This window comes from Myotis davidii, unplaced genomic scaffold (genome assembly GCF_000327345.1).
Source record: "Myotis davidii unplaced genomic scaffold, ASM32734v1 scaffold147, whole genome shotgun sequence".
NCBI classification, from domain to species: Eukaryota; Metazoa; Chordata; class Mammalia; order Chiroptera; family Vespertilionidae; genus Myotis; species Myotis davidii.
This window is the reverse complement of record NW_006383010.1, coordinates 7,399,746-7,419,006: the sequence shown is the minus strand read 5'-3', so window position 1 is coordinate 7,419,006 and position 19,261 is coordinate 7,399,746. Positions and strand designations below refer to the sequence as shown.

Sequence of the window (19,261 nt, the reverse complement as noted above, 5' to 3'; positions counted from 1 at the left end):
AATTTCCAGGTTTTCCCTAGCCAGTTTGGCTCAATGGATAGAGTGTCAACCTGAGGACTGAAGTATTCTGGGTTTGATTCTGATCAAGGGAACTACCTCGGCTGCAGGCTCAATCCCAGGCCCCAGGCCAGGGCATGTGCTGGAGGCAACCAAGTGATGTGTCTCTCTCATATCCATGTTTCTCTCTCCCCTTCTCTTCCGCTCTCTAAAAAAATCAATTAAAAGATATATTTGGGAGTGGATAAAAAAAAATCCAGGTTTTTATATTTCATTCTGAAGAAATTTGTTTGTTTTTATCAGTAAACTGTACAGCTTGATAGATATAAAGTTGGTCATTATGCTTTGCAGTGGTTCTCAACCTTCCTAATGTCGCGACCCTTTAATACAGTTCCTCATGTTGTGGTGACCCCCAAACATAAAATTATGTTCGTTGCTACTTCATAACTGTAATTTTGCTACTGTTATGAATCGTAGTGTAAATATCGGATATGCAGGATGTATTTAGGTGACCCCTGTGAAAGGGTCATTCGACCCCCAAAGGGTCACGACCCACAGGTTGAGAAGCGCTGCTTTAGAGCAAGAACTGGAGAGCATATTAAAATAAGACTGTTAAATACATGGCTTATAATGCTTCAGCTCAATCATTGATATTTGATGAGACAAAGATATTTCAAGTCTTTATATAGTTTTATGTCTACTATTCTTGGGAACCATGATCCCCTGATCTGTGTGGAGTTTGCAGCAAAGAAACAATAACTTCTGCCTCAATTAAGTTATTTTTCCAAGCCCAGGGCCATTTTCTGCACTAAAACATATTTCATATTTTTGAATTTTGTATGAAATTCTCATGTAGGCAGAGTCACCATCTTTATATATATATATATATTATTGATTTTTTACAGAGAGGAAGGGAGAGAGATAGAGAGTTAGAAACATCGATCAGCTGCCTCCTGCACATCTCCCACTGGGAATGTGCCCGCAACCAAGGTACATGCCCTTGACCGGAATCGAACCTGGGACCTTTCAGTCCGCAGGCCAACATTCTATCCACTGAGCCAAACCAGTTTCGGCCAGAGTCACCATCTTTAAAATATTTTTATCATGTAGAAATAGTTGATTTATAGTGGTTTTCATTTTAGGACTCCTACGAGGGGGTGAGGGAGGGTCTGTGGTAGCATGAATTTCTAGCATATAACTGAATTTGTAATCATATAGCTTTATCTTTTTACAAAGGCCTAGGTATGTTGGGGTATTGTTGTAAGCTTATTTTCCCTTTTCTAATTCTTCAAATTACTGGTTATATTTCTTTAAAAATCCCATGTAAATATAAAACAATAATAAGACTCACCTAAATGTTTTCTTAACTAAAATCCTAACTTAATGATGACTTAAATACAGAGCACTTAAATTTAATATCATTGGATATTGTGGTAGTAGGTAGAAGTAGAGATGGAAATGAAGCCAAATTGGTGTGTGTGTGTGTGTGTGTTTTTCTGTTGGGTTAGAGATGAGAAAATAAACATACAGTCAGACCTGAATCTTGGTGAGGCCCCATGTAAAACCTTATTCACCAGTTCTCTCAATTAGGACTCTCCATTAGTTCAGAATGGCCATTGACTTACATGTCATTTAAATGTCATTGTATAGCAGTGATTTTCGTTGCTTGAGAAATCTTTATTTTATGTGGCAGTTCCACTAAATGGTAAACATATATGTACTCTCTAGAGCAAGGAACTTTGAGAAGAGAAAGTTATTGTGAGTCAGGATCCAGCTCTGACTAAGAAGTTGACACTTTCAAAGGCTATATAGTAAGCCTCACTAAACCTGTGGTGAAAGCCTAGAATGCTTCCTTTATGAGAAAAAGGGCAAAGGTCCCTGACAACAAGGTTTCTGACATCACTCAGTGTCAGCGGAAACGATTTTCTTGTGTTTGTGTGAGTGGCTTGTTAGCTGTGGACCTGGCCAAACTGTTTGTTTCAATGGTGCGCGGAGTGAGAACTAATTAATGTGTTCATAGCTGTAGTTATCTATTGATGGAAATAATGATATCTAGTTTGTTTTATAAAGAAAATGGCAGAAAGAACCGTAATTCTTTACTTTTAAGAATATAATTTAGTTAATTATCATTTCCTTGAAGTGTATTTCAAAGTCTTACAAAAATGTTTGACTTGTTGACCTTCTTAAAATGTAGCCAAGTACATTTAAGTTTCCTTTGCCAATCTGATATAAAACTTTAAATTCAAAGCCTCAGAGCAGTTCTTTGCCCTTCCTCTAGGTCTAGGAGGTTGGGTTCTGGAATTCCCTTTTACATGGCTTCAGCATTTAACAGAACTCTCTTCATAAACGAAACATGATCCCTTACCCATCATGCTTGAGTTGAAATTAGCCAGAATGTGTCTGATATGGGTGAAGTAGAGCCCATCAGGAATCCCTCCACAAGAAACAAAACAAAACAAAGAAATGTTTAAATGTGAGCCTGGGTGGTTTCCAATTTTACCAAAATGTAAATATGGTTTTAGTTGGGAATTTTATTTTTCAGTACATTTACTTTCAATTACTTTGTCCAATGGCTTTCTCTAGATTGTGTATCTAACACTAAGCAAAAACAAGATGAGATTTTTCTGGACTAGATAAAAGGATAAAAAATAGGAAAAGACACTTGGGTAAATACACTAATGATCTCTGGAGAAGCACTTAGTTTCTTATCCTAGGATTAATGTGAGGGCTACTGCAAAAATTGCCCGAACAAAATTGCTTTTAATTTATTGTGATGTTTGAAAGCTAGAAAAGGCACTTGTTCATACTTGTTTCGGGGGAGAATAGGTGAATTTTAAAGGTTGTCAAGCAAGAGTGACAGGACAGTGTTATGATCATACAAATTCTCAGCCTTGTCTACCTATTTAAATAAAGTTATTTGCTGACATTGCTAGTTAATCAGTGAGGCTTTTTTTGCTCTCTCTGTTAAAGACCCACTGCTGTCTGTGGCATCAGGCCTGAGAGGTTGCCATGTGATGTGGTTCAAAGTTTACTACAGTTTATCCTCAGAGGATGAGGCACTACCATTTCGTTACCTGGGTGATGGTTAAGAGTAAAGAACGCACTGTGCCTGGATTCAGGTCCTGGCTCTGATATTTTCTTGTTCTGTGAACCTGGTGAGATACTTTTCATGAGTAGTTCCTTTTCTATTTTAATATACCACTTTTCATCTGTGAAATCATTTCTATGGCTGTTTGGCATGTAATCAGTCATTAACTCCATAATGAGGTTAGATGAAGTCACATACACAGTATCAGGGTTTACCAGGTCTCACAGGCTTATTTTGGGACTTCAGCTTGTGCCAGAGGCCTGAAAGGTAGGTACGGAGACTTGGATTGCTCACACCTGTCTTCTGGGTCCCCTCCCATGATGGACATATGCTTACATGTGTTTCAGACAGGGAATTGCTAGCTTTTTCTATTTCTTTTTTTAAATATTTACTTTCCTGATTCACACAACTACTCTTCATTTTATTTTAGTTATAGAAAGAACTCTGGACTTGTGACCTATGGAAGAAGAAAATAAATGATGGAGTTGTTGGTTTGTAACCTTGGGAATGCCCTAGGTAAAATTGGAAACTGGCCTCTGTACATGGAGGGTGAGGAGACACCTAAGAAAGGCAGATCTCTCTGGTTGGTAGGTGGCAGTTTTAACAAGCAAGAGAACTTCCTTATGATGCCTGCCATGGGTGGTCACAAGATGGGTAGATCCTCACACCTGCCTGCCAGCCAGCATCCTAAAGATTTATATAGAGTCCTTAACAGGGTTCAGTCCTGAATACCATTCAGATGGTCTCAACAACACAGTTCTCTCTGAAGGCTGCTTCAGTGGGTGGAACATCTATTCCTAGGACATGGGAGAGGATCCAATTGCCTCGGTCCAGGTCTTGTGTCAGCCAGTGGTCATGTCCTCTCATTGACCTCCTCCGACTGAGTGAATAATGTATTCCTGCGTTCCTACACACTATGTATGTAAATATTTGCGTGCACGGATGCCATGTATATGCTGGGACACAATGTTAAATATATTACCCTTAAAAGTTTGAAGCCTACATGAGCGGACCTTAAAAGTATCTTTAGCTCCCTCATATTCTCCCTTTTTACTGATCCCTCTCTCCAGCCAGGCAATCTGATTTAGTTTCAGGCATATTATTGTAAGTCAGAGGCTATTTCAGCTCCCTGGCTGTGGCTATTGCTTCTCATGTTGATATATAGGAAAGAAAATTGAGTAGTATAGAGGTGCGGCAGAAATCAAAGATCCTTGGCTGTAAGCTTTTAACCAGACTGTGCACAACCCATAATTTTCAGAATACTTAGTATCCCAGTGATCTAAGTCAAGGGTTGGTGAGCTGTGGCCCACAGGCCAAAGCCCGCCTGCCACCTGTTTTGGTAAATAAAAGTTTTATTTGAATATAACCATACCCCTTTGTTAGGTATTGTCTGTGGCTCTTTTCTTGCCACAGTGACTGTTAGGTAGTTGCAACAGAAATGGTATTGCCTACAAAACCTAAAATATTATTAACTGGCTTTCTGCCGATAAAGTTTGCTGACCTCTGATCTAAATGAAGGTGTTTTTCTAGCTGAAAGCATATCTGATGTGAGTGTTCAGGGAATCCTGATAATGGTAATATCGTAATATTGCCTTTATGGAAATTCTATTTAGTTTTTCTGGGTAAGTTAAATGGAAGCCATAAGTTTCTTTCTCATTTAGGCTTTAGTGGTTTAATATGTGTATAGGGTTTCACTTGTTTAGCATATATACAGAATCAACTGTAAAGAATGGAGCATGACAAAGAGGGTGCTTTCAAATCAAACTTGTTGAGTGTTAGGGTCTTTGCAAGTATTATCACTAATCCTCATACCACTGTACTGTGTCTATTATTATCTTGATTTTCCTGGGGAGGAAATAGAAGCTCCAAGCAGCAAAATAGCAAAGCTATGTATGTACTTAGTCATCACCCCAGGCTGCGTCTACAAACACTGTCTTTCTTCTACCATCTAAGTCAGTGATTCTCAATCTCCTTAATGCCACGATCCTTTAATACAGTGCCTCATGTTGTGGTGACCCCCAACCATAAAATTATTTTCGTTGCTACTTCATAACTGTAATTTTGCTACTGTTATGAATCATAATGTAAATATCTGATATGCAGGATGTATTTTCATTGTTACAAACTGAACATAATTAAAGCATAGTGATTAATCACAAAAAACAATATGTAATTATATATGTGTTTTCCGGTGGTCTTAGGTGACCCCTGTGAAAGGGTCATTCGACCCCCAAAGGGGTCGCGACCCACAGGTTGAGAACTGCTGATCTAAGTAGTGGTGTGTGCCAGTTCCTGAAAATTCCTTAGGTCTTATTAATTGAAATATAGGAGATTTTAATCTCATTTCTCAGCAAAGATAGAGGGGAGTGAAATTGGACTTATTCCATTCTGGTTAATTCAGTCCTATGAAAGGAAGACTGTTTGGTCAGTTGGAGTATAGCATTTGCTTTGATTCATAGATAATTTCTTCTTTTTTTAAAAATATATTTTATTGAGTTTTTACAGAGAGGAAGGGAGAGATATAGAGAGTTAGAAATATCGATGGGAGAGAAACATCGATTAGCTGCCTCCTGCACATCTCCTACTGGGAATGTGCCCTCAACCCAGGTACATGCCCTTGACCGGAATTGAACCCGGGACCCTACAGTCCGCAGGCCGATGCTCTATCCACTGAGCCAAACCGGTTTTGGCAGATAATTTCAATAGAAGTCTTACAAGCTAAATAATCTTGGATTATATATATTAAATATATATTCTTGGCTGGAAATGGAATTCTTCGGATGAACAGTTAGATAATTTGTGGGTGTGTTTGAAATGAGTTCTTCTCTCATCATTAAGAATCCTTTGCATCATTAAATGATAGGTTTAGATTTCTACAAATGTATTTCAATTCCTTTCCTTTATGAAGGAACTAGCTCACATAATATTTTCACATACTAATTAACTACAAGCAGGGCAAAGGGACTTTTTCTGGATTTGACATGATTATCTTTTAAGGAATTCTGATTCATAAATTTTGTTATTTTTCTTTAGTTGTTCCACTTTGGTATTGAACCAGAGCAATGTATTATGACCATTGACTCACTCATACCATGCCCTCAAAGGCATTAGTCCTTTGCATCTACGTGGGATATTTCTTCTTTTTGAATTTTAATACTTAAATTGAGAAAAAGTATTACCCATCCTTAGAGCAGATATAAACTACACAACCATTGATCACAGTATGACAGTTTTTATTTTGTACTTACAGTGTTCTCAGAAGTTTAGAGTTGAAAGGAAACAAAAATTATATATACATACACACTAAGATATCCCAGAAGATTTCAGATGAAATATGAACTTTATTTAAAAGCATCAATTTTTACACTTTTTTCAGTAGTCTATTTTTCTGGGCATAGACTATATGAACTCAGATTATAAATGGAATTACATTTAAGATATTCAGTAATAAATTCTTTTTGTTCTTTTAAACTGTAATAAGTTTTTTGTTGTTCTTTTGATTTTTTTTTGATTTATTTTTGTCAAATGTGTTGGCTTCTTTGTAATGAGTTTTGGGGATTATACCAGTAAACTTATATTATGATTTTGGATTAGCATAGATAAAGCTGACCTTTTCAAAGTTAGTTTAATTCAGTATGCATGTGTCCTGATGTGACATGATTAATCTTTCTTTGCATCCTTAATAGAGAAAAGATTTTTTTCCAAAGTTGATGATCACTTAAGTGAGCAAATTTGTGTATCCCATCTTAATTCACAATTGCAAATTTAATTTGACCATTTCTGAGGGTCATAAAACAGCTGTGCTGTTAGTTTTGCCAACCCATTTTGTCCAAGACTTTCTTCTTACTTTTTATAGCTATATTCCACATAATTAAAAAAATAAAAAGAAATACTGTGTGTATCTTTAGTTGAACAAAGTGCGTTCTTTACAGATCGTATAGAACTGGGAAAGGCAATTCTGTCTAGTTCTTGCTGTTATACTCAGTCAGAAAGTTAAGACTGGTCAGATGAGAATGTGGAAGATCCTAGTCCAATGGATTAAAACAAATTCTCCTTCATAAAATGTTCAGAGCTGTCCAGGACCCTGTTGACTTTTTATTTTTTTTCCAGTTCAACTCTGTTCTCAATCAGCCCGACCCTGCATTTTATTGAGAAGCTTGGCTTCAGAAAGGATTTGAGTTTCGCATCCATTCTGCTGTGATTCTGCAGAAAGGGTCTCTATTTTCACACTCTCTCACAGAGCCACCACCAGCTGTTTAAATAAGCAGTCAAGAGTCTCTGGAAATGCTAGATGTTTAGGTCATATAATGTTTGGGTTAGGGATAGTTGTGTTTTTTTTTTTTGGGGGGGGGTACCTAGTATTTCAGTGAGGGTTTAGGAATGGACAGAAATTCTGGCAAGTCCACATTGGATTGGTTTTTGTTTTTAGGTAAGTAGCTTGCAAAGCCTTGTAAATGCTTGCTCTGGTGGAAGCCAACAGAGGGATTAGCAAGCTGTGAAATGGCTCTTCAGCAGTAATTATCCTCTAAGAGTCCAGGAACTTGTCACCATTCCCTGACATGATTTGCAGGTACTTGCTATGGTCTTATCACCATTAGCAAATACAACAACTGAGAATGTAAGATGTTTCCTTGCTCAATTTTCATCCCCTCTTCCTAACTAAATTTCTTGAACATCATTTCAGTATTGTCTTCTGTTCTTCTTCTTCCATTTAGCTCGGTGAAACTAAAATTCACGAGTTATATTTCTATTCATGAATAGAACCCTGCTAAGGTATTTCTCTTAAATAGATTATAATACTACACATAGAGTTGTCTTGAACTCAGTAACATGTATATAGAATATTATGTATTTATTATAAAAGACTTTATATCTAGGCTTTCTAGTGGGCCTTAAATGGTGAACAGGGATTATGTATAATTAAATCAGCTCAAGATATAGTATGTCATATCTATTGTAAAGTTGAATAAAATTCTCTACCTCCATATCCACCCCCCCCTTCCTCTTTAAACTGTATATGACTGCTGGAATTGTTATTATCATTATTACTTTTATTATAATTATTTTTAAAAATATGGCTTGGATTATGTTATCTAGTACATTGCATTAATACAATGTACAAAATAGTATAAAATACTTTACAAAAAAGAAAACCTTTTACTAAAGATTTATTGAGATGCTCTATATGTGGTATACGGATATATGGTACCTCTTAGATTATAATTTATTTTAAATTAAAAGTGTTCTTAACACTGAAGTCAAATGGACCAGGAGCTATTTCCAAGACTCTTGACTGATTAGGCAGTGATGCTCAACAAACTGTTGGGGTTGACCCACTTTTTTTGCACAGCTACTCCTAGGTATTGCTTTTCAGAACCTGGAGTCTAAAATTAACAATGGCTATGAAGGACAGCAATTAAGGCCATTTGTCTTTCAAATGAGCCAATGTAGGTTCCACTGGTAGTTTAAATTTACATACAGAGGGCACTCACCATTATAAAGGGCAGTGGGGGCCCCCAAGGCATGTGTGGCAAAGATATAAGTCATTTTGGGGTTGATAGCAAATTATGTTTTGAAAATAACTTTTCCTTGCTATGTAAAGATGCATTTTCTAGCAACTTCTTTTCATTGATTGATTTTAAATTAAAAATGCATTATTTTTTTATGAGAGCATTTTATAAGAAGGCTATTTTAAGCATATTTAAAGGAGAGTATTACACTTACCAAGCTGCTGAAGTTTAGTTGTTTTAAAGCAGGGGTCCTCAAACTACGGCCCGTGGGCCACATGCAAAGACAAATATTGTATTTGTTCCCGTTTTGTTTTTTTACTTCAAAATAAGATATGTGCAGTGTGCATAGGAATTTGTTCATAGTTTTTTTTAAAAACTATAGTCCGGCCCTCCAACGGTTTGAGGTACAGTGAACTGGCCCCTGTTTAAAAAGTTTGAGGACCCCTGTAAGAGTTGATGTAGTTTATAAGAGTGAGTCAAGGATACCCACATCCATATTCTGCTTTGAAAAAGGTCCTTGGGGCTAAATGTCCTCTGGACATCTCCCATCTTGCCTTCATTGCTTGGGATGCTGGCTCCTTTCTCTCATTAGTAAGGGACCTTAACTTTTTTTCATATTCAAATTGATAAACTTTTGATGAGGAAAATGAATTCCTTGTTTACTGAGAATTTATAGGACGGCAGCTTACCACCCCTTTGCCTCCTGTTCGGTCACAGAATTCACTGAGTTTCTTCATAAAGATTCCCCGTGGAAACTAAACAGATAAGCTACTTGAAAGGAGACAGGTTATTGGATTCCCTCATTAAACCCGCTGCTGGATTTTCATTAGTACTAATCCATTTTCTTATATGATTAGACATGTAGGCCAGTTCTTATTTTCATAAGATTTGAATAAACAAAATATGTTGAGTTGTATGTGCCTATAAGGCCAGTGTCCAGAGCTCCCTTTCCATATTACAGTCGGGAGTAGTTTAGTGTCCAAGCTAATAGGAGTCTAATAGTCCATGTGTGGAGGCTCACATGGCCATAAGCCACATGGGCACAGGGATGTGCTCCCCCTCCCCCCCACTCTGAAACCAAGGTTAGCCAGGAACCCATTGTGTGCAGGGGAGAAGAGAGAAAGAGAGCAAGAGGAAGTATGTGTCTTTTAATTTAGAGGGTGGGTAGTCTTGCTAGCTCCTCATTGGTCTTTTCAAAGAATGTTGCCTTAGCAATATCCTTTTGATTGGTTTATACACATTACTGCCTTGTGATTGGTTATCTGCAGGCTGCCTGTCTTAGCAATACCCACAGTTTAAAGTTCATGCCTCTGGCATGTGTCCCCTTCGTTTCCTGCTCCGTGGGGTGCCTCAGTAACTCAGTCTAGTTGGGTTGCCAGTTGTACCTCCTTTCCCATGGTCCCACCTCTATCTACCTAGCTTCCTTCTGTCTCATAAGTAGATTTCAATGTGTTCTTTCAAAGCGAGGAACTTGATAAGACTTAAGTACTATCTTCACCTTTTTGAACTTGCATTATGGAGAAAGACTGTTTTTATTCTTCTTCTGTTTCCTGTTATATCCACTAAAGTTGTTAAAAACTATTTAGATTCTGTGTGGTCTATACATTTCAGGTAAGACTCCCTATATGTGTATCTAACACTGTACATGTATCTCATATTATTTTTGGTATTTTAAAACCTGTGCCTCAGCCTTCCTGTTGAGGTTCCAACTGGAGCTACTGATAGAAATTTTAATTTATGTGTGTTATGCCCAGATTTCAAGACCCCCCAAAGATCCACCAGGGAGCACCAAATCCGATGCAAAAGCAGAGAGTCTTTTATTCAAGCTCGCTTGGTCCCCGTCCCATCTCTCCCCCACCACAGAGAGTCTTTTATTCAAGCTCGCTTGGTCCCCATCCCATCTCCCCCCGCCCTGCCTCCATTAATGGATGCAAGAGAGAGCCCCGAGTCCCAAGAGAACAAAGAATTCATAGGGCTTGGGGTTGGGGGGTTCGGGGCACACTCTGACTACTGATTTGGCCGATTCCCGTTGGTTGAGTGAGGGCCGGGGGCTAGTGATGCAAGGGCAGGGTGCAGCTAGGGTCTGGTTACACAAAGACACAGGGGGTGGCTAGCATACTTTCGGCCTTGGGCTAGTTTCCCCCGCTTTCCCATTGGCCGAGATAAGGGCAGGCTGAGTAACTGATATATTCTGCAGCTTTTTCTTGGAAGGGGTTAAGGACACAGCTATCAGTCCTGTTCTGTCCTTTCATGTGAAAATTTAACAGGATAGTTTCATTTATTATTAAAATTATAGTACTACATCACATATTCAGTATGTTTCCTTCTCCAGCATGTTCTTCATTTTTAGCATGCCTGTTTGGAATGTAGCAATGTAAATGTTCTTCTTCTCCCGGTTTAGGTGGCTGTACTTTTGATGATGGTCCGGGGGCCTGTGATTACCACCAGGATCTATATGATGACTTTGAATGGGTACATGTTAGTGCTCAAGAACCTCATTATCTGCCACCTGACATGCCTCAAGGTGAGAATCATTTTGTTTTACCCAGTTTTGGGGGAATGGCTTGGGAATATGTAGCATCTTCTTACTAATATTATAGGTATAACACAATAGTTTAATTGTTACAATACACTGCTATGGTCAAGCTACTTGACCACATCTAGGAACTTTAATATATTCTTTGTTTTTCCCTCAGTAACTTTCTTCAATCCTATTGCTCTTCATGAGCTCACTATGTCTTTTTTATCTCTGACTTTGGAAAAAATATTGTTTTCTTCTTAGTCCGATATAATAAAAAGTCAGATGGAAATGAAACCAAGAAATGAAAAATAAAAAAAGTAAAATGAAGAAAAAACAAAGTTCATTCAAAATAATCTAAAATGTGAGTTCAGCTCACTTGGTACCTGTACAGGTCTGATCCAATTAGACTGGAGGAAGGAAGGATTTTTACTTCCTGGTAGGGAGATTGCTTTTCTTGTTGTCCCTGGTCATGCGCATGCCAGAGGCTCTGAGGAAACGCAGCCTGGAGACCAAATTGTCAAATAGAGAAGGTCTTTTCTGAGTGAAATGTAGAAAAGAGAGCTGAGCCTTGTTCATTCTTTACCCTGACCTTGTTAAATCCTTACGCTATTGGTTTTGTGAAATTATATATTTCCTTATTGCTTAAACCAGTTTGAGTTGTGTTTTCTCTTAACTAACTTAGGACATGAATATATACATATCACTTATACACGGTCAGACTAATATTTGTGACTCTGATTCTATATGTTAATTTGGAACTCATCCCAAACCCTGTGTATATATGTCTAACAACATTTATTGTAAAAATTGAAAATGCAAATGGGAATTTTAAAATACTGTACTAAAGAGAATAAACTGTTTCCTTATTTAGAAAGAAACAAATGTGGTATAATGATACACTATGTACAGTCATCCTATATAATAAAAGCCCAGCGACTAAATGGGGGAAGACCAGAATGACCGGTTGACCAGTCCCTATGATGCACACTGAGCACCAGGGGGCAGACGCTCAATGCAGGAGCTGCCCCCTGGTGGTCAGTGCACTCTCTCTGTGGAGGACCACTCAGCCCAAAGCCGGGCTCATGGCTGACACCTCTTGGGGTGACTTGTCCTGGACTCCCACAACTAAATATAATAATATTTAACAATGTAATATAATAGTATACTATATAACACATAATCATCAACGGTAATATATAATCATACTTAATTGATGAGCTATTACTAATAATTTCAGTTTTAAAATACATTTTCAGTATTTTTACTGTGAGTCCTTTAAAATACTTTAATCTTTATGAATTTTCTAAATTCAGAAAAGCCTTTCTAAACTGAGTGTGAATTTCACATGACATTTTTAGACGTAGCTGATGCCCCTGTCATTTCTGGTGATTGAACTTGCTAAATAATATGATATGAAAAAAACAAAAATTGGAAGCATCAACAATAAACAGTAACACACCACAAGTACACAAAGAAAACAAAACCGAATGTTACGTACATTTCCGAAGTATGGTTTTAAATGAATATAGTAAAACATATCCTTTGGAACGTTTTTAATTGGTTCACCTCTTAAGAGTATGATGTTTCTTTGAGAGTAGGGTGAAGTAAATCTGCTTTCTGTTCCAAATTGTCACTTTCCTTGGCTGAGTAGGCAAATGGTTACTTGTGAAGCTGAACTGAGCCATAAGTTTCTTGCGAGAGGAATAAATTGATACTAGGTGGCTGACACCCTTGGCTCCTTAGTTTGACCCTTATGTGTCAGCAGACTCATTTATTTTTGTGCATAGGTTTGTATTTTTCCTTCCAAGGTACATAACCTTATTTTCCTGGTACATGTTAATTAAAGAAACTCCTTATATTTCACCTGGGTTTTCTCTGTGGTATATTTAGACCAATTTTTTAAAATCTGAAATTAAAAAGGGGTGGGCTGTAGTGCACACATTCTCACTGTTTATCATCAGAGAACAATCAGAAATATGTTGATTTATGGAAATGTGACCATTGTTAATTACCACTGAAGGTGGGTAATGAATAGGTGAAGAGATGCGGCTCAGATGACCTTGTTGGCTCACCTCTGATGAACAGCTTAATAGGTGGTTACAGTACAGAATGATATGCACAGAAAATGAAAGTGTTTGAAATTCAGCCACATCTCCCAATTAGTAGGACATTAAGTCATTAATCATGCAGAGGAGGAAGAAAGGTCATGGCCACGTTATTTTTTGCTAAATGTAACTCGTGTTTCGTCTTCAGAGAAGGTGAAAGAGAGCATCCATTCTTATATTCTTCATTTACTAGTCTCTTTTTACAATGTATACTGTTTTTGCCCTATTTTCCTTTAAAATGCTCACTGAACATTATCTGTTCATAAGATGGAAAAAAGGATACATTTGGATTTATCATTAAAATTTAATGAGCAACCCATTTATTTTCAAATAAATTGTCAGTCATGTTTCCTTTTTACATTTACTTAAAAAAAAAAAAAAGCCCTCAAATATTTGGCAATTCTAAAGTAAAGAAGTCTGGATTATGATACAAACTGGTATTGAACTATTGAATTCTCCATAAAATACAAGGGCATTTTTAATTAGCTTCATTTTATTGACCTTTTTGGACTGGAAAAAATAGAAGGGAAGAAAGGCAGGGTCAATAGATAGATTAGAAAAAAAGAAGATTGAAGATGGGTAGAAGAGTCAGCAAAGAAGAGAATTTTGTTCTGCCTTGAAGGCAGAATGCCATCGATATTTGCTTACAATGCTTTTGCAGCAGTTCCTACCCCCACACTACCTTTGTCAGGTGACTGAGAGGGTAGCTGAAAGGCCTGCTATAAACATTTCTAAAAATGTTCTTTTAGCCTGCCCAGCATGAGCATTGACCAATGAACTAGGAGGTCATGGTTCCATTCTCCGTCAGGGCATGCCCAGGTTGCTGACTTGATCCCCAGTGTGGGGCTTGCAGGAGACAGCCAATCAATAATTTTCTCTCATCATTGATGTTTCTATCTCTTTCTCTCCATCTCTGAAATAAATAAGAAAATATATTAAAGTTTATTTATTTCAGAGAGGAAGGGAGAGAGGGAGTGAGAGATGGAAACATCAATGATGAGAGAGAATCATTGATTGGCTGCCTCCTGCATGCTCGGGATTGAGCCTGCAACCCAAGCATGTGCCCTGACTGGGAATCGAACCATGACCTCCTGGCTCATAGGTCAACGCTCAACCACTGAGCCACACCAGCAGGGAAAAATCTCAGAGGTTTTGAATGTTTAGTTATCTTTGCACTTATCCACCCGTCAAACTCTTACTCATTTTTACTGTGTCTAGTCAGGTTTCATCTGTTTTGGGAACATTTTCCTGACTGGCTTCGAATTCATATTTCTTCTGTCTTCATATTCAAATACGCTCCAAGTGTTCTTTGTAGTTATTTCAGTTGCAACTATTATAGTATTGTTATTTACATCCTTCTCTCCACTAAGCTGCAGTGTCCTCATGAACATAAACTATACTTTTCATCTTTGATTTCCCAAGATACTATTTCATTTTGCTCAGGCAAAAATGTCAACTTATATAATGTGGTTTAAAATAATTTGGACAGGTGTAAACCAAAAAGGTGTTTCTCTTGTTAGAAAATTAAGAAAAAATTTCCCCATTTCCCAAGTATTATGTTCAGTTCAATATAAGTTTTAATATAATTAGAAGACCTTCACATAACTATTAATATTTGGCTTTTGCCATAAAATTGTTTCACCTATTTATTTTGAATATAATTTTAAATGTTGTTAATACTACCAAGAAGTAGTTCCCTGTATGATCTCTTTGCCTTTTGTCAAATTAATTTCTGTTTACTACTCCTTGAAAGTCTGGCATATGAAAAAGCAAAGCCACAAGGAATGAGATATATGTAACTAGAAATTGCTTTTCATCTCGAATACATCTGTGTCCATGACTTTGTTTGTTAGACATTCTTTTATTATGACCTTATGAAGCGAATTCATTTGACCATTTTGCTATGTGTTCTATCTTATATCTGAGCGTTAGGGATCACGATTGACATCTCAGTACATTTATCGTTTACTGTAATTATAACTGCTTTTTCTTTTTAGCAGGTTTCTGTAAAATGACTAATTGAATTTTAGTTGAGAGTCTCTAGAGTACCTGTTTGACAGTATTTAAAGTTATGGCTATATTGTATCCTGCTTTCATGCCCCTGCATTTCACCGAATATAAGTCAACATGTAGAGTTTCTTCTGTAAAATGCACACACACAGTATATGTATGGTAAAATACAAAAACCCTCTGCCATGAAATTAATCTGGAGATTGAGGTAAGGAATCATTCGTCCTCTGACATAAAACAGTGAGGTGTCATTCAATAGTTTAAGGCCCTACAGGATCCCAATTCTGCCTCTTGTCAAGTCCCCAAACTAAAATGTAGAGAGCAAATGATATTACAGAGAGACGGATGAGAAATAAACAATGCTGATAAGAAATGCATTTTTATATAAAAACTGGAGGCCTGGTGCACAGATTCATGCACTGGTGGGGTCCCTCAGCCTGGCCTGCGCCCTCTTGCAATCCAGGACCCCTCAGGGGATGTGGGACTGCTGGTTTTGGCCATATCAAGGGGAATGCCCAAGGGATGTAGTACTGCGTGAAGCAGCAGGCAGCTGGGGAGGAGCCTGAGCCCGGGCCAGGTGCCATGCCACTCATCCTGGCCCCATGGTGTCTGCCTCTGCCACCACTCAGTACTGCTGCCACAGAGGTGTGAGAGGCTCCTGCTGCAGGAGAGGCTCGCACCCTGCCAGCAACGCTTTCCAGCCATGAGCCCGGTGTGGGGCATCCCTCAGTCAGCTGAGCAGCACATCTGCTGTGGGAGTGCACTGACCACCAGCGGGCGTCTGCCCCCTGAGTGCGCATTATAGCGACCAGTCAAGCAGTCGACCAGTTGCTTAGGGATATATATATATATGTTGCTTTTAGAACTGTGTTTGTTATTTTTAATTTTTATCGCAGAATTATTAGCCGGGTTGTTAAAATAGGGCTTGCTTCTTCAAATATTTGTTTGGAAAGACTAAATGTGTTTGTGTATTCAGTGGGGAACATGCACATTTCACATGATTTTTGTGCCTGGCTTTCTTCCCATAGTGTGATGTAATGAAAATCAAATAAAATGTTGGTATTTACAATTTGATTCACATGATAACATTTTTTAGGTAGAATTTCAGCTATGTTTTCTATATAATAATACTAGTGTCTTCACTTTATGAGAGAAGACTTAGTCTTCATGTAGTAAACAATATTATGTGTGCAGTGTATCACATTTTAATACCTTTGAAGATTAATTTCAAGGGAGTTTTTTTGGTAACTTACTATTTCTTATCTATAGTTAATCTCTCTGGGAGCGTTAATCACTCATTACAATGAGTGGATCACTTTGTGTAATATTTTCACTCTATTATAGACTGTACGAAGGCCCGTGTTTCTACAAGGCCACAATTGCCACAATCCTATGTATTTGGACTAATAGAATTATTTGACAACCAATCTATTAGAGGGAAACATAGCAGAGGGGTGGGAATAAAGCTATGTGCATATAGTGTTGGTAAAGAGATATTGAGTTGCAATATTATGGCCACTTCCGTTGTGTTAGAGGACAGAGCTAATCAGGCCAAAATATTGGTTTATTTTCTTTTTGTCATCTAGTTACTGCTGTCTGTTAAAATAGCCAAAGATAGTGTATGTGTGAGTCTGTGCAGTTGTCCTAAGGAGAGATGGGTGGCCATGGGGAGAAGGGAAGGGAGACAAGCAGGAGAGGGGGAAGGGTTCATTACCGCAGTTGGAAAACCTGGAAGTATTGGATACAGGTGTTAGATCTAAGACGGTGACAGAGCCAGAAAATCTCAGTTGAAAACTGGAGATGATGCATCGTTCAGATTTTGTTCTTTTAAACAATATAATGCTTTTTTTTTTTTTTGGAAAGGAGAATTTCCCAGTAAAATCATATACCTTAGAAAATTCGTGAAATTTTCGAAATGAGTAGAGTGAATCGGTCTAATATCAAAAGTATTCTTGCTCCAGAACCATCTTGCTTTTATAATTACAGTTTAGGTGACAAATGTCCTTGACTTGATGATGGACATTTAAGGTCACTATGCAGTCAGCTACGTATTACATTTAATTCACAGTGATCTTTCTATTTTATATAAAACGCTCTTTTCAAAATGTGAAAGCTTTAAATGACTATTTCTTGAGTGCCACATGAATTGGACTGTCAGGCTTGCTGTTGCTTGGAATTTCTGCTGCCCCTTGGGCTCCCTCCAGGATATTTTCACCCCCTGGGGCGATGCCTTGTCCTTCCTTTGATTTACCTGTCTGCTGTTTTTAGTTATTTGATGAACACTTGCTGCATGTCTGTCTAAGCCAACCTTTAGAAACACATATATTATCTGGTGTCTCATTAAAGCATGCATGGCAGAAGAGAAATTCATGGACTGAAGGACTCAGACTAAAGTTTAGGGTTTGAAAATAATTTTAAGACTTTGTTTGCAATGGGGTATTTTAGGACTGGAATTATGGGCTTATTTCAATGTGTTCTTCCAAACCATGTTATCATGCGTCTGTTGGTGCTTTTGTCCTCAGCACAGAGAAGATAGTTTACCACATTTGAGCTGCTTATTAAACACAGTGGGAGTTGGAGGCGGTGTGGGGTCAGGGAGTGAAAGGTGAGCCACTTCAGGAAGGCTGGGCTTTAATGTAAGGGCTATTACCCTTGTTGGACATAAATGCAGCATGAAGAATGTCTAAATTACAATGGGCAGAAATGGCATGCTGAGACAGGAGTGTTTTCCTGATATTTCAGGTACATAATGTATCTTAGTAGATATGTCCTAAAAAAAATCTTAGGGGAAAAGACAGCCTACTATTAAACAAAGAAAAAAATACATATTTTTTTAAATTTAATTTTTTTTTTGTGTCAGAGCTAGAGAACTTCTAGCTTGCTAAATGAATTAGGGATAAGCACGCAGACTAATTTCAAAGCCTATGTAGTCACCTTTAACATGTCCCTTCAAATCAATACACAGTCAGAAGAAACAAAATTACTTTTCTTTGTGTGGAGTGTGAGGGACAGGACAGTTATGACCTTATACTTTCCCTCTCCAAAAATAAACTTGCCTCATGATGGCTAAGTAACTCTTCTTAGACACTTGTAATTTAAAAGCTTATTATCTTTTAAATACAGAAGACTGCCAGGAAAAGTATATACAAAAAAAGCAATGAAAGGCAAGTGCTTGAATTAGACATTATTTAAAAATATGGGGTGTAGCCCTAGCTAGGTGGCTCAGTTGTTGGAGTATTGTTTCATACAACAAAAGGTTGCACGTTCGATTCCTGGTTGCACAGGTTGATTTGTCAAATCACATTCTGGTATAAAGAAGTCAGATTCTTCTAGTAGTTATCCTGTTAACTGCTTTGCCATGAAAAGTAACAAAAAATATATTCTTAAATTTGCAGGGGTCAGTAGGACACAGTTATCATTTAAGTTCCTATTCAAGTATGGATTAGAGATCAAGAAGGATGAAGAGATTTATCATACGCCAATCAGAAAATAAAACATTAAAAAATACCAGTAGTCTTCCAAACAAAGAATTTCAGTTACGTTTCCCTCATCATTTATTAAGTAAGACTTAACTAGTTGGTGGTCTCTGGAATTTGGGGTTTGCAGTCTGTTTTAGGAAGTCATCAGCCCTGGGAACTCTGACTGTGTCCTGATACAGTTGGTGATGTGTAAGTGACATCAAGCCCTGAAGCCTGTAGCCCTGAGGCTAGTCCTTACAGACATAATAGTTAGAAGTGTCTGGTTCAGACCTTTCCACTGAGGTGTCGTTCGTTAAGGACCTAATGTCTAGGCCAGGGATGGCGAACCTATGACACGCGTGTCAGAGGTGACACGCGAACTCGTTTTTTGCGTTGATTTTTCTTTGTTAAATGGCATTTAAATATATAAAATAAATATCAAAAATATAAATCTTTGTTTTACTATGGTGTCAAATATCAAAAAATTTCTATATGTGACACGGCACCAGAGTTAAGTTAGGGTTTTTTAAAATGCTGACACACCGAGCTCAAAAGGTTCGCCAGCACTGGCT

The 19,261-nt window shown here is 37.8% G+C and overlaps 1 protein-coding gene across 1 annotated transcript in view; it reads left to right on the top strand.

Moving 5' to 3' along the window:
- PTPRK (protein tyrosine phosphatase, receptor type K) overlaps positions 1-19,261 on the top strand; it is a 472,216-nt gene that overhangs the window by 109,756 nt on the left and 343,199 nt on the right. Inside the window, exon 2 of the mRNA XM_015557792.1 lies at positions 10,997-11,119. Within this exon, the coding sequence (XP_015413278.1) occupies positions 10,997-11,119 (123 nt within the window). The remainder of the gene's footprint in view (positions 1-10,996; positions 11,120-19,261) is intronic.